At 40.0% G+C, this 16,289-nt stretch overlaps 1 protein-coding gene across 10 annotated transcripts in view; it reads left to right on the forward strand.

Annotated features, from left to right (window-relative positions):
* The window catches only part of CARMIL1 (capping protein regulator and myosin 1 linker 1), a 317,492-nt gene that overhangs the window by 123,630 nt on the left and 177,573 nt on the right, over positions 1 to 16,289 (forward strand). For all 10 annotated transcript variants that reach the window (XM_067752167.1, XM_067752164.1, XM_067752166.1 and 7 more), the window contains exons 3-5: positions 38 to 88; positions 5,252 to 5,311; positions 14,674 to 14,795. In XM_067752167.1, coding sequence (XP_067608268.1) covers positions 38 to 88; positions 5,252 to 5,311; positions 14,674 to 14,795 — 233 coding nt within the window. The remainder of the gene's footprint in view (positions 1 to 37; positions 89 to 5,251; positions 5,312 to 14,673; positions 14,796 to 16,289) is intronic.

Consider the following 16,289-nt stretch of genomic DNA (forward strand, 5'->3'; position numbering starts at 1 on the left):
CGGTACTTATACTGATGCGGCTGCTTCTGTCTTACAGGTGCTTACATCATGCCGAGCCTTCCTTGTCACAGCACGAATCCCCACCAAGGTAAGTGTTGATGAGTTTCCTCCTTCCAACACACACACACACACACACACACACACACACACACACACACTGCAAAACGCACTCGCTTCTCAGTTGCGTACGCTTATGAATTAGGCCAATGTGTCCAGAGTTCTCTTTGCACAACCATATTTTCCTTCCTTCTCCCTAGAAAGCACCTAACCATTTCCTCCTTTGTTCCCTCTCCATGTTAAAGGCATCCCAAGAAAAGTGGCGAAGCATTTCATGTTCCATATCCCCGAGGCTTGTGGATTTCAGTTATTTTTCTCTCTCAACTGGGGCAGGGTTTACACTTTCTTCAAGTCTAGTTCTTATTTCTTTGGGTCCAGTAATGGCCCATTTTTCTAAGGCTTTGACACGTGGGAAATAACCTTCATAACTCTACAGAGTGCATTACCGGGAACGTAGCCACCTAGCCCTCTTTCATGGGCAGACTCTGGTGTTGCCTATGAAAAATAACACGGTGCCACTTGGTTCCTTAAAAGATCTAACATTTTCCATAAGATGTCCTTCGTTATAGGGTGCAAATTAACATTTGAACTGATAGCTCATGAATTAGGCATCATAATTGCTTCTTTTATTTTCTTTATGGTAACAGAAAGGTGTTGACTGATTTTATAGGATATGAACTCACCTGCCCACAAACCCAGGAAAATGGGGAAGGTTTGGGAGGCGCTTTCAGCCTTGCTCCTATGTTTGTGCTGCAGTGTTATTTGCTCATCTTCTCAGTCCTTTCTTGCTTCTTAAAATTCAACATGTAGCCACTGTCTTGTGAATACCTACTTATGTGCTGGACACGGTGCTGTAATGCAGTGGACTTGGTAGGACTGACAAACTAATGATTTGCATGATTTTTGTTGAACTTTGAGAAGTTACCAACCCACTTTTTTTGCTAGTCAAAGGCCATACTGCCTTTTTTCTTTCTGATCATACAAATGCTAAATTTTATAAAGTTTCTCCGAGGAATGAGGCTTTGTATTATCCCACCCCTTTTGATAATATAAAGTGAGTCTTTATGTTTATAATGTGTTATAAGTGAAATCAGTCATTATATAAATGGTGTTGGACTAAATTACCTATATGCTAAAGTACCTGAAGGCAGGATATGAGGAAGTGTTAACCATTATCCCGCTGGTGAAAAATTAATTGTGGAAGGAAATTTTATGGGCTTGAGAAAATAGTCAAGCAGCCTATTGAGTAGAAGGCTCCTGAAAGATATGTTTACCCTAATTAAAAATGTTTTGACACAGCAGAAGGTGTATTACCTCTTGGGAAGTCATCTGCCTCCCTTCTGTTGCCCCCTCCTTGCTCTGCCCCTGAGGGAAGGCCCAGCTTTACCCCAAGATGTATATAACATCTCACATCGGCCTGGCTAGGGTAGTTTGGACATTGGTGCTGATTTCTGATACTGTCAGCATCACAAATAAAGGCAGATCTTCTTCCAAAGTGACCTGCCTGCAGAAGGCTGGTTTTCATGTGTCACAGTGCACCTTGGCTAAGAAGCAGAACCGGTGTCAATGACATTTTTCTGGGGAAATAATTATATTCAGAACAGTAGTGTACAACAGCCCCGATTTTCACATAGGTTTCTTCTCTTTTCTCTGGGGGCTGATTAATTAAACATTTTCTTCTTTTGTCCTTTTATTGTTAAATGTACCACATACGCAGTCAAATGCACAAAATAGAAATGTATATCACCGTGATTAATTGCAAAGCAGATACCTCTGCAGTCACACGCAGATGAAGAAGTAGAACTTTGCCATTCCCTCCAGAAGGGGGGAGGAGGGGGGCGGGTGATTGTCAAATCAGGGAAGGGTCTACAGAGAAGCTGGGCTGCAGGATCAGCCTGCGTCAACCAGGCAGATAAAGGGGTCTCCTGCTGGTCAGAGGTTTAGCAGTTTGCAAGAGCACAGTGTGTTTGGGGAGCTGAGATGTGGGCCTAGAACTGAGTAGGAGGCTGTGGAGGGAGGGAAATTGGTCAGAAAGATGGGCAGTCATGACATGGGTTGCTTCATGTGGAACAGCTGGAGTTCCCGAAGGAGCATCACATAATCACATTTAGATTCGCTCTGTTGCCTCTTGGGTGGGGACTGTCTTGCTGAGGGTAGAGGTGGGCCTTGGATGATTCCTTCCCCTTATCTAACTGATCACTTGTATCTGTGGTTCTCTCTCTCTCTCTCTCTCTTTTTTTTTTTTTTTGCGGTACGTGGGCCTGTCACTGTTGTGGCCTCTCCCGTTGCGGAGCACAGGCTCCGGACGCGCAGGCTCAGTGGCCATGGCTCACGGGCCCAGCCGCTCCACGGCATGTGGGATCTTCCCGGACCGGGGCACGAACCCGCATCTCCTGCATCGGCAGGCGGACTCTCAACCACTGCGCCACCAGGGAAGCCCTGTGGTTCTCTCTTAAAGATGTCCTCAGGTCTTCCTGCAGCCTGCCTGTGTCTCAGCTTCCTAACTAGTCCCCCTGCCCCCTCCTGCCCAGTGACATTCTTTAAACTGTCTTCCGGGTGGGCTGGAGTCAGGAGGGTCAGTGGTGGGAGCTGAGAACAAAGGCCTGTTAAAAAGAGCCATGGGTGAGATTAGAGAGAATGGCTTGAACCTTGCTGTGATGTCGGTCAGTGTGTCCCCATATCTCCCCTCCTCACCATTGATAAGAACCAGGGCTCCGATGAATCGCGTGCTCAGCCTGGCCCCTTACTCATCCCTGAAACTGCAGGGTCTACTTCTCGTTTCTGTCTTGCCCTTGTTCTTTGAATGCCTCTATGCTTTGGCAAATTCTTCTTCTGCTGCCTGGATTTCCCTTTTCACTCCTTCTTTCTTTGACACACTTGAAGTCATTCTTCAGGGCCTAGCTGGAATGTCTCAGTGCTTTCCTGGTTCCCTGGCACTTCGCTTATTCCAGGGACAGCACTGAGGTGCAGCAGAAGCATCCTACCTGACCTCCAACTAACCTCCCCCAGCCAAATTGACCAAAGCTGCCCATGCTAGTCCTGATACACTGACTGATGCCAGCTGCATCTTCAGAGCTGCTAGGTTATAAGAGACTGTAGCTGTTTACACCTGTTCCCACCAGTTGTATGAGATGCCCACCAAGGGTCAGTGGTTTGCTTCCAAACCTATTCATAGCAGTTATAATTACAGTAGTAAATTGTTAAAAAGATATTTTACATATCAATGAAATAGGCTGCAAAAGGAGAGAGTATCTGTGAAATACTGAATGTTGGTAAAATAATTCACTTTAAAAAATTACTGTCTTGTTAAGGACCGAACAACTGTTAAAGGCTGGGGGGTTGGGGAACATAATAATCTAGAGAACTTATGCCCTCACATTGCTTTCCCAGTGTCTTCAAGCTCTCACTCCATTTTAAAGAGCTTCAGTTGGAAGTTGTGTGTCCTGCATTTACGGGTGTGGTCCACAGAGGAAATGCCACTGGAGGGCCAGACAATGGGACTTGACTCAAAGAAGAAAATTTGGCATTATGTCCAAGGCTAGCAGATGAAAATGTTTATAAGTTTTAATTTGAAATAAATGAAGGTAGAGAGGTACTGTTTTTAGAGAATGATTCCCTGCTTGAAATGACTTTTCAAAATCCACCGAGTATAGATCTTGATAATGATAAGTAAGAAGACGTCCACTCTAATGGAATGTTTGAAATGTGCCCCCTATGCTGCATGTAACCATGGGAGGACAAGATAAATGTCTCATTCCTCTTTCCAGTCCTGGCACACAGTGGGCCTTCCATAAATTCTACTGGTTGGCTGTGTGAATGACGAAAGAATGAATTATCTTTCTACCTCCAGCCCTCATCACCATCCTGGGGATTCAGGGGTTCTCTGTTCTAAAATTTATCTGACCAAATGTGTAAAGGTACAACATAGCACCAGCAGGCAGAACTAAGGGTCCTATGGGTTTGGTTCTGAATGGGTTCTTTTTCCATTACATTGCTAGTTTTTTTTTTTTAATAAATTTATTTATTTATTTTTGGCTGCATTGGGCCTTCGTTGCTGCACATGGGCTTTCTCTAGTTGCGGCGAGCAGGCTTCTCATTGCGGTGGCTTCTCTTATTGCAGAGCATGGGCTCTAGGCGCGTGGGCTTCAGTAGTTGTGGCACGTGGGCTCAGTAGTTGTGGCTCGCGGGCTCTAGAGCACAGGCTCAGTAGTTGCAGCGCACGGGCTTAGTTGCTCCATGGCATGTGGGATCTTCCCGGACCAGGGCTCGAACCCGTGTCCCTTGCATTGGCAGGCGGATTCTTAACCACCGCGCCACCAGGGAAGTCCCCACATTTCTAGTTTTAAGACGAGAGGGTAAAATAAACTGATCCAACTCAGTTCTTCATTGTCTTTAGTACCAGGCCCTGTGACTGTTTGTACTGAGATGAGAGACTGAAAAACTGGGAGAAAGATTAGTGGCTGTTTTCCAGGAAAAATAGGCAAAGAGTGTGAGACTAGAGGTATTTTGAAGAAAAAGAAATGCTGATTACAGGAGAAGTGAGGAAGGGACACTTGTTATTAAAATGGAAAGGAAATAAATCATCATTTATGTATATACACAGAGAGAGAGAGAAGACTTTAACTATGTGTGTTTCATTGAAACACAGATTAAAATTCCTAAATATTGTATTCTTTTAAATCCATTCAAAATATGAACTCTAATGAAAGACAGTGGAAGGAAAGATGACTCCAGTAAGTGGTCAGAGGGTAACCCAAAGAGGTAAAGGTTTAGAGAGAAGGGAAAACAAACATTGTCTCTATCCTGATCTGATTTGCTGAAGCAACATCTTGAAATAAGAGAAAAAAAAGTCTATTTAGATGACTCCCTTCATCTATTCATTTCTCAGTAAATAAATACTGGAGTAGAAGTACAGAAACTTTCCATTGGGTTTGTCCTTGGATGAAATTTTAAAAGTCAGACTTGGAGTTTCCTTTCAGCCCTTTGGGAAAGTGAATAATGCTTTTCCTGAAATATGCTAGATCAAGGTCATGTTGTATTGAATGTATGGAGATATGAAACCAGCCTACCTTCAGAAGATGCCCAATGTTTTGTTTGCACTGGACTGTTTCTAATTGTAGCATTTTTACTTTGAATTATAGGTTTTAAAACCCTCATTACAGGTCTTTATTTCCCCCTCCTCCCTCAATTGCAGCTCGAGGTAACCTTCAGCTACCTGGAGATTCACGGTGTCCTGTGCAGCAAGCCAACTCAGGTGGGTGTGAATAACCTGTTTGTCATTACTGCAAGGTCAGAACCTTTCTTGAGTTTCTGACACCAGCTAATACCTTCTATTTGGTTCACTATTGAAAGTTTCTTGAGATAGTGTGGAAAAACAAGGTAAGGGAAAATGGAAGTTTCTGCATGAGAGACTGAACAGGGGCTAGGTGGGAGGGGACCGGGAATTTGTGATAAGGGAAACACGTTCTCCATAACTCAATTTGAAAAGAACAATTAGCTCTTACGTTACCTGGCCATGTAAACATGAGAGTACTGTTCCTTAGAGATGTTGTACAAGTTACAGCAGTAACATTTCATAGCTATTCTACAGTAATCTGTAAGATCTTTCTGGGAATAGAGTGATAAGTGAATCTTTTGGTATTAATAAAATGTAGATTTTTAACAACAGCGTTATTGAACTATAAGTAACGGGCAGCCAACTAAAGTGTACAGTTTGATAAGTTTTGACATGCAGACCCTTGAAACCATTACCACAGTCAAGATGCTGAATATACTCATTACCTCAAGGTTTTCTCAGGCATCTTAGTAAACATTCCTTCTTGCCTCCTCATTCGTAATCATCTACAGGCATCTACTCTCAGCACTATAGATTAGTTTGCATTTTCTAAAAATTCATATGAATGGAATCATACAGTATGTGTACTATTGTCTGCCTTCTTTTAGCCAGTGTAATTAATTTGAGACTGATGAATTTTGTTGCATGTCTCAATACCTCATTCCTTTTTATTGCTGAGTAGTGTTCCATTGTATGACTATATCACACTTTGTTTATCCATCACCCACTGATGGACATTTGTGTTGTTTCCAGTTTTTGGCCGACAAGCAAAGGTGCAATGAACATTTATTTACAAATCTTTGATTGGACATTGGCTTTTATTTCCTGTGGGTAAATATCTAGGAGTGGAGTGGCTGAATTGTATGTATGTATATAGTGTAAATATGTATGTAAACTTTTTAAGAAGCAACTAAATTGTTTTCCGAAGTGGTTGTACCACTTTACGTTGCCACCAACATTGTGTAAGAGTTCCAGTTCCTCCACGTCCTCCCAACGCTGGTATGGTCAGCGTTTTAATTTTTAGCCATTTTAATAAATTTGTAGTGCTTTCTCATTTGTAGTTTTAATTTGCATTTCCCTAATGACTAAAGATGTGTGGAGCATCTTTTTATCTGCTTATCTGCTGTCATATATCTTTTTGGTTCAAGTGTCAGTTCAAATTTTTTGCCATTTAAAAAATTGAGTTGTTTTCTTATTAAGAGTTCTTTATATATTCTGAATACAAACCCTTTATCATATATGTGATTTGTACATATTTTCGCTCAGTCTGTGGCTTCTTTTTTCATTTTCTTTACAGTGCTTTTCAAAGAGTGGAAGTTTTAAATTTTGATGAAGTTCAATTTATCAGTATTTTCTTTTATGGATCATGCTGGTATCATAGTGAATAAATCCTTGATTAACCTAAGGTCACAGATGTTCTATGTCTTCTAGGAGTTTTATAGCTCTGAGTTATACATTTAGGTCTATGATCCATTTTGAGGTAATTTTTGTGTATAAAGCAATATGTGGATCAGTTTTTTTTCCCCCATTATGTATAGTATTTTTACTTGTTCAAGTACCATTTGTTTGAAAGACTGTCATTTCCCCAGTGAACTGGCTTTCGCTTTTGTTGAAGATCAGTTGTTCACATAAATGTTGGTCTATTTCTGGACTCTGGTCCCTTTAATCCTGTCCCTTTGGTCTATTTGTCTATCCTTATGCTGCTCTCACACTGTCTTGATTACTGAGGCTGTTATAGTAAGACTTGAAATCAAATAGTGTGAGTCCTCTAACTTTGTTCTTTTTCAAAGTTGTTTTAGTGATTCTAGGTTCTTTGCAATTCCATATGAATTTTACAAAAAGGCCTGCTGAGATTTTCATTGGGATTATATTAAATCTATAAATCAGTTTGGGACGAATTGACATCTTTTTTTTAAAATTTTTTTGGCGGTACGCGGGCCTCTCACTGCTGTGGCCTCTCCCGTTGTGGAGCACAGGCTCCGGACGCGCAGGCTCAGCGGCCATGGCTCATGGGCCTAGCCGCTCTGCGGCATGTGGTATCTTCCTGGACCGGGGCACGAACCCGTGTCCCCTGCATTGGCAGGCAGACTCTCAACCACTGCGCCACCAAGGAAGCCCAGAACAGATACTCTTGATTTACTTCTATCTTTGAGAGAAAGCATCATTCTTTTTCCATTAAGTGTGATTTTAACTGTTGGTTTTCATAGTTGCCCTTTATCTGGTTGAGGAAGTTCTCTTTTATTCCTAGTTTGCTGAAAGTTTGTATTAGGAATTATTGTTATATACGATTATTGTGTGCTTTTCTTTTCTTTTGTTAATATGGTAAATTTTATTAATTTTTCAAATATTAAATCAACCTTTCATTCCTGAGATTAACCCCACTTGGTTCTGATGTATTGCTCATTTTATATATTGTTGGGATTTCATTTTTAAAAATTTCGTGAAGGAACTTTGCAACTATGTTAATGAGACTTATTGGCTGTAATTCTCTCTTTCTCTCTTTTAAAATGTTTTAATCTGCTTTCTGTATTAGAGCAATCATGGTATCATGGAATGACTTGGGAATTAGTCCCCCCTCTTCAATTGTTTTTAGAAAATTCTGTGTAGTGTTGGTGTTAATTCGTCTTTAAATGTTTGGTTGAATTTCCAGTGAAGTCATCTGGGCCTGGAGTTGTCTCTTAGGGAAGGTTTTTAACTACAAATTCAGTTTCTTTAATAGATATGGATACATTCATATTTTTTTTCTTGAGTGAGCTTTGGTAGTTTGTGTCTCCTAAGAAATTTATACATTTCATCTCAGTTGTCATATTTATTGGTATAAAGTTGTTCATAGTATCCACTTGTTATCCTTTAAATATCTGTAGACTGTCATTCCTGATATTGATAATTTGGTTCTTCTCTGTTTTCTTTTCCATGTCAGTCTGGCTAGAGGTTTATCAATTCTTTTGATCTTCTCAAAGAACTTGCTTTTCAGTTGCATTAGTTTTTCTCTTGATTTCATTGATTGTTTTCTATTTCGGTGATTCTTACTCTGACCTTTTTATTTCCTTCCTTCTACTTATGTTTTTTTTGTTTTTAAAACTCTAAAGAAAATGTGTGTGTGTGTGTGTGAGAGAGAGAGAGAGAGAGAGAGAGTGTGTGTGTGTGTGTAGTTTGCTGATAGCATTCGTAAAAGAAATTGTCAAAATCATCACTTTATGTTGATTGAGATTACATACAAATCCTTGGAACTTTTCCATAGTTCATCTTAGAGCAATGTTTCATCCTATGTTTATCATTCTCCAAGAACTGGCGTTTGGAAGAAAAATTACAGCACCATATATTTGCCCAAATGGGCAAACATATGCAGGAGTGAGTGATAACTCATGAATGATGACATAACCAGGGCCTTCTTGATGGTCTTAATTCAGGAATGTTTATGTTTATGATTTTGGGGTTGGGATGGGAATAGAAGGGCGCTATTGAAATGCCAGTGCCAAGGTTATATTCAGAATATAATTAGACTGTGGTATTTAATTATGAGAAAGGATGTTGATATAGCAAGACTAATTTTCCCATGTGGCTGCTGAAACTGCTCTTACTACACTTATGGTGCTGTCTGTTCAATATGTCCAGCATTCAGAGGAACTGGGTGTAAAGCAATCCACCTTAGTCCCATGGAGCTGTTCTGTGGTTGTAAGTACCACAAAAATAGCTCTGCAACATGACCTCAGTTTGACTTTGTCCCATGGTACGGACCTTGGGAATGAAATTACTATATAGTGAAACAGTGGTACTACTTCACAGAGGAGCTAGCAATCCAGACACTTGGAATACGAGTCACTTAGTGGTATTCAAAATTTGATGTTTCAAAATTGCCTATGGTGCTTTTTAAAAATACTCATACCTCAGCTATTGGGTTTAAGACAGGCTACAAGGATGTATTGTACTACATGGGAAATATAGCCAATATTTTTAATAACTATAAATGGAGTGTAACCTTTAAAAATTGAATAAAAAAATCAAAAAGATACTGATACATCCAGCAGCTCTACCCCACCCTGCTGCCACACACACACACACTTTCTCACTCTCTCTCACACACACACACGCACACACACACACACACACACACACACACACACACACACACACACACTCTCATGACAGTTAGGCTTCGATATGTCTGGGGTGGGCATTTGATTCTGTTGTGTTCCAGAGGTTGAGAGTGAATAACCTGTGTAACCTCAGGACCCTTGCTGTCTCTGGTTTTGATTTTCTCTGATGTGAAATCATAAGGATGATCGTGTCTGCCTGTGGCACTTGCAGTCTAGCCTCGATTAGAACATTTTTTTTCTGATGTTCTCTGGGGTTTATTAACTTCTCTGTCATTGCTATTTTTATCATTATTTCATTACAGTTTGTAAATTCCAATAAAATGCCAGGGGGTACACACAATTCATGGTATATGAGTGAGAGTGAGTGAATGTGTTGTTGAGTTTGTGAAGTGTGATTTTACTGTTGCTCTTTTCCTCTTTCTTGTGAAAATGGGGGAGACCTTCATCTTACTTTACAAGTCTCCTTGCCATCACACTTTCTGGTGTTCAAGTTCTCTTGCTGTCACAGTCAATAAATAGAGACCAAAAGTTGTATAGTTTTATAGTTATAGAATTTTTGGACCTTTTTTTGTACAACTGAAGTACCTGCTAAAAATTTTTTTTTTAATTATAAGTTAATTATTTGCTACGTCATAGAACGATTTTGGTAAACCACCCCTGGCTGTTTTTGTTAGAAGAAAGAGAAACACTTTACAGATCTGTTGGCTGGGGTTTAGTAAAAAGTGCTTTTCTTGTACTTCCCTGGTGGCGCAGTTGTTAAGAATCTACCTGCCAATGCAGGGGATAGTGGTTCGATCCCTGGTCCGGGAAGATCCCACATGCCGTGGAGCAACTAAGCCCATGTGCCACAACTACCGAGCCTGCGCTCTAGAGCCCGTGAGCCACAACTACTGAGCCCACGCACCTCAACTACTGAAGCCCCTGCACTGTAGGGCCCACATGCTGCAACTACTGAGACTGCGTGCTGCAGCTACTGAAGCCCGCGGGCCTAGAGCCTATGCTCTGCAACAAGAGAAGCCACCGCAAGCAGAAGCCCACGCACCGCAACAAAGAGTAGGTCCCGCTTGCCGTAACTAGAGAAAGCCGGTGCGCAGCAACGAAGACCCAACGCAGCCGCCCCCCACCCCCCAAAAAAAACACAAAACTTAAAGGTTAGTTAGGTGGTTCTACCTTAAAACAAGAGGCAGAGTGGGCTTGGAAACTTGAGTCTTAAATAGGATACTAGGGCTTATATCGCTATTATTTTAAATGTGTATTGGTTGTCATGAATTATGTTCTGCTAGGTGTCTAAGCAAAAATTGTTTCAAACATTCTATTTTTCCCCAGCTGAAATAGGAGGAAAGAGATATTTGAGAGGGAGTTCTTTTTCCTGATGAAATGATTTACTGTGTTGGTCTCACCTCTATCACTTTGTTGTAATGCTTTACATTATGCAAAGGTGGTGACACATTATGCAGGGCTGGATGAATGCTTTTATGTGAAGTTGAATTTTAAAGGCCTCATTTCTTCCCACCTGTCACCTTTTCTTCTTCCGTGTCATTCTATTCAATCCTGTGCAATTAAGGATGATTAGATGTTAAGATTAAGTGGAATTAGAATAAGCTAATTACTAATTACTCGTACCCAAACTGTGAACTGAATCGATGCACTAGATGTGAAGAAAGAAGAAGTACCTTATAGTGAAAAATATAATTACCTGTGGTGGGAAGGTAGGGAGTGGGGTGTGGAACATAGATAAGGTGGCTGCATCCCAAAGTATCTGGCTTTTTAAAACATACATTTGCCCAGATAGGTGCCTATAAAATATCTGAGCCTCATTTCATAAAGCAGTTTTAGTCTTACTTAAGACACCTCACTGAAGTGTTGCATCAGTAAATACCTCCAAGTACAATAATGCTTGCTGCCTCTTTGGGGGTAAATATCTCTTGGACCAGCTTCTACAAGACCGGGGCAATCTTTTGTCTAGAGAATTTCAAAGGCAGTGCCATTAATTCCTTGAGGAATGAATGTGCTGAGAATTAGGATTAAAAAATGTTTTTTATATAGGGAGCCAACTAACTGGTACAAAGGTGGTAATGTATTAAATACCTGTTAACAGATTCTCCTAGGGGTACTTACGAAGAAGTAACATTTTAAGGACTCAGATCACTGAAGTCTTTTTCTTTGATCTCATCATGTTGACAAATAGATTGGATTGCTTGTTCTTTTAACATAAACACTCTGAAAGACAGATTATTTTTTTAAAATTCAGCTAATCATAGGACAACCTAAAGCAAATCTAAAAGCTTCTTTGTCAATCCAGTTGGCTAATCGCACATTAAGGGTAGTGTTTCCCCATCATATTTTTGTACAAATTAAGTAACAACAGGAGGTAAATGTATAAGGATATTTGGATGCAGTGATCATCAAAAGGACTGAATTGTACATGAATATTTTTGAGATCCAAGATAATAAATAGTATTTTTTTTTAAAAAGAGTGATTGAAGTCAGTTCTTTTTATTTGGAACGTGTTTATAATCAACCTGTCTTCCCTTTTGTGACCTGCCCTTTTTGTCAGGTTGTTTTATACTTACTTGTAAGACTAGCTATATGACCTCAGTTCAGCATTTTTGGACATCTCCAGCAGTTACTATAGGAATGAGTCTCGCCTAGCATGAACGTTATTACTTTGTTCCCTTTGTATAATCCTTTCCAAGTATCCTGTCTTCTTAGAATAGTTGAAGCTTTTATAAGCACTTGATTTTTCTTTTGTTATCAGGCAAAAGGTTTCACCATTTTACTTAAACATCTCATGATGTGTCTTGTTTTTAAAACACATTTTACAAAAAAGTGACTATTGGGTTATCCTCCGGTGCTCACTGAAGGAGGTATTCTTACTTACACTGGATGCTAGGGATATGACAGACTTTGTAAGTCAAGGTGAAATCTTGGTAAAAGGAGAACTCACCTGCAAATGTGGCTATTCAGTTTCCATCACCGGGGGTGGGGGTGGGGGTGGTGGTCTGTTTGAATCTGCAGTTTGGCCCTTAGAAACTTGCTTCAGTTTCTGGACGTTTCTGACAAACTAACCACCCTCTACCCAAACAGTTCTTTCAGTCTTAAGGTTAAGAGCATTATTTTAAGGAAGTGCTTCTTAAGAAGCTGGTATTGTATTAGTATCTATCAGCGTGAGTACAGAAGTTCCCCCTTAACCGCAGTTTCACTTTCTGTGGTTTCAGTTACCTGTGGTCAACTATGGTTGGAAAATGGAAAAATCCAGAAATAAACAATTCAAAAATCTTAAATTTCATGCTGCTCTGAGTAGCATGATGAAATCTTACGCTGTCCTGCCCCTTCCCACCCAGGACTTGAATCATCTCTTCATCCAGCGTTTCCCACCCGTTAGTCATTTAGTAGCCAGCTAGGTTATCAGATCTGCTGTTGTGGTATTTCAGTGCTTGTGTTGAAATAACCCTTATTTTACTTAATAATGGCCCCAAAGCACAAGAGTCATGACACGGGCAATTTGGAAGTGCCAAAGAGAAGCCATAAAGTGCTCACTTTAAGAGAAAAGGTGAAAGTTCTTGATTAATAAGGAAAGAAAAACATTTGTATGCTGAGGATGCTAAGATCTATGGCAAGACCGAATCTTCTATCTGTGAAATTGTGAAGCAGGAAAAAGAAATTTGTGCGAGTTTTGCTGTTGCACCTCAAATTGCCGAAGTTATGACCACAGAGTGTGATAACTGCTTAATTAAGATGAACAAAGGTATGAAAGGAAATCATCAACAGAGTGAAAAGACAACCTACTGAATGGGAGAAAATATTTGCAAATGATATGACCGATAAGGAGTTAATATCCAACATATATAAACAGCTTATACAACTCAACATCAAAAAAACAAACAACCTGATTAAAAACTGGGCATAAGACGTGAATAGACATTTTTCCAAAGAGGAAATGCAGATGGCAAAAAGACACATGAAAAGATGCAAAACATCGTTAATCATCAGGGAAATGCAAATCAAAACAATGAGATACACCTCATACCTGACAGAATGGCTGTCATCAAAAAGAACACAAATAACAAATACTGGCAAGGATGTGGAGAAGAGAGAGAAGCCGTGTACGTGATTGGTGGGAATGTAAATTGGTGCAGCCCCTGTAGAAAACAGTATGGAGGTTTCTCAAAAAAACTAAAAATATAACTACCTTATGATCAGCAGTTTCAGTCCTGGGTATATATCCTAAAAACCCAAAAACACTAATTTGAAAAGACACATGTACCCCAGTGTTCATAGCAGCACTGTTTACAATAGCCAAGATATGGAAGCAGCCTAAGTATTCACCAACAGATGAATGGATAAAGAAGATGTGGTATGTGTACACACATACACACACACACACACACACACAGAGGAATACTACTCAGCCATAAAAAAGAATGAAATTTTGCCTTTTGCAGCAGCATGGTTGGACTTGGAGGGCATCATGCTAAGTGAAATAAATCAGACAGAGAAAGACAAATACTGTGTGATACCACTTATATGTGCAATCTCAGAAATACAACAAAATAGCAAATATAACAAAAAAGAAAGACTCACAGATATAGAGAACAAACTAGTGGTTACCAGTGGGGAGAGGGAAGGGGAAGGGGCAATGTATGAGCAGGGGATTAAGAGGTACAACTATTAGGTAGAAAATAAGCTACAAGAATATATTGTACAACACAGGAAGGAATATAGCCAATATTTTTATAATAAGTATAAATGGAGTATAAACTTTAAAAATTGTGAATCACTATCTTGTATACCTGTTACTTATATAATATGTACATCAATACTTCAATTACAAAAAATGGAAAAGGCATTAAATTTATACAGTAAGATGTTTTGAGAGAGACCACATTCACATAAATTTTATTATAGTGTATTGTTATAATTGTTCTATTTTATTATTAGTTAATTGTTGTTAATCTCTTAGTATGCCTAATTTATAAATTAAACTATCACAGGCATGTATGTATAGGAAAAAACAGCATATATAGGGTTCGGTGCTATCTGAGGTTTCAGGCTTCCATTGGGGGTCCTAGAATGTTTCCCCACGGCTAAGGGGGGACTGCCGTATATAGTTTACATTATTTAAAATAAAAAATCGAAGGAATTGGATCCATTATTAAGCAGTGTCCAACCTGGTTGTTGCAGATGGTTGTGGAAACTGAGAAGTGCAGCATCTCCCTGAAGATGGCATCACCTGAGGACGTGAGCGAGGTGCTGGCACACATCGGCACCAGCCTGCGGAAGATCTTCCCTGGCTTCTCCCCATTGTGAGTTCTCCCGCGGGAGGGTGAGGAGAGCAGAGACCTGGTCTCTCCCTCAAACTGAAAACAGCCTTTCTCTTGCCCCTTCACTTGGTTCCTCTCTCATACTTTCTTCTTCTCTTAAACATTACATGTTACAACCCTCTCTCAAACCTTTGTGTTTTATGTCTGAGATTTTCTGTATGGCTGCTCTTTATTTTTATACTTTTTGATTCAATTTTTTTAACATCTTTATTGGGGTATAATTGCTTTACAGTGGTGTGTTAGTTTCTGCTTTTTAACAAAGTGAATCAGTTATACATATACATATGTTCCCATATCCCTCTTGCATCTCCCTCCCTCCCACCCTCCCTATCCTACCCCTCTAGGTGGTCACAAAGCACCGAGCTGATCTCCCTGTGCTATGCGGCTGCTTCCCACTAGCTGTCTATTTTACGTTTGGCAGTGTATATATGTCCATGCCACTCTCTCACTTTGACACAGCTTACCCTTCCCCCTCCCCATATCCTCAAGTCCATTCTCAAGTAGGTCTGTGTCTTTATTCCCGTCCTACCCCTAGGTTCTTCATGACATTTTTTTTTTCTCTTAGATTCCATGTATATGTGTTAGCATATGGTATTTGTCTTTCTCTTTCTGACTTACTTCACTCTGTATGACAGACTCTAGGTCCATCCACCTCACTACAAATAACTCAATTTCGTTTCTTTTTATGGCTGAGTAATATTCCATTGTATATATGTGCCACATCTTCTTTATCCATTCATCCGATGATGGACACTTAGGTTGCTTCCATCTCCTGGCTATTGTAAATAGAGCTGCAATGAACATTTTGGTACATGACTCTTTTTGAATTCTGGTTTTCTCAGGGTATATGCCTAGTAGTGGGATTGCTGAGTCATATGGTAGTTCTATTTGTAGTTTTTTAAGGAACCTCCGTACTGTTCTCCATAGTGGCTGTACCAATTCACATTCCCACCAGCAGTGCAAGAGTGTTCGCTTTTCTCCACACCCTCTCCAGCATTTATTGTTTGTAGATTTTTTGATGATGGCCATTCTGACCGGTGTGAGATGATATCTCATTGTAGTTTTGATTTGCATTTCTCTAATGACTAATGATGTTGAGCATTCTTTCATGTGTTTGTTGGCAGTCTGTATATCTTCTTTGGAGAAATGTCTATTTAGGTCTTCTGCCCATTTTTGGATTCGGTTGTTTGTTTTTTTGTTATTGAGCTGCATGAGCTGCTTGTAAATTTTGGAGATTAATCCTTTGTCAGTTGCCTCATTTGCAAATGTTTTCTCCCATTCTGAGGGTTATCTTTTGGTCTTGTTTACGGTTTCCTTTGCTGTGCAAAAGCTTTTAAGTTTCATGAGGTCCCATTTGTTTATTTTTGTGTTTATTTCCATTTCTCTAGGAGGTGGGTCAGAAAGGATCTTGCTGTGATTTGTGTCATAGAGAGTTCTGCCTCTGTTATATGGCTGCTCTTTAAAGAGCTGGAGTGA

The sequence above is a fragment of the Pseudorca crassidens genome, chromosome 10 (assembly GCF_039906515.1).
Source record: "Pseudorca crassidens isolate mPseCra1 chromosome 10, mPseCra1.hap1, whole genome shotgun sequence".
NCBI lineage: Eukaryota > Metazoa > Chordata > Mammalia > Artiodactyla > Delphinidae > Pseudorca > Pseudorca crassidens.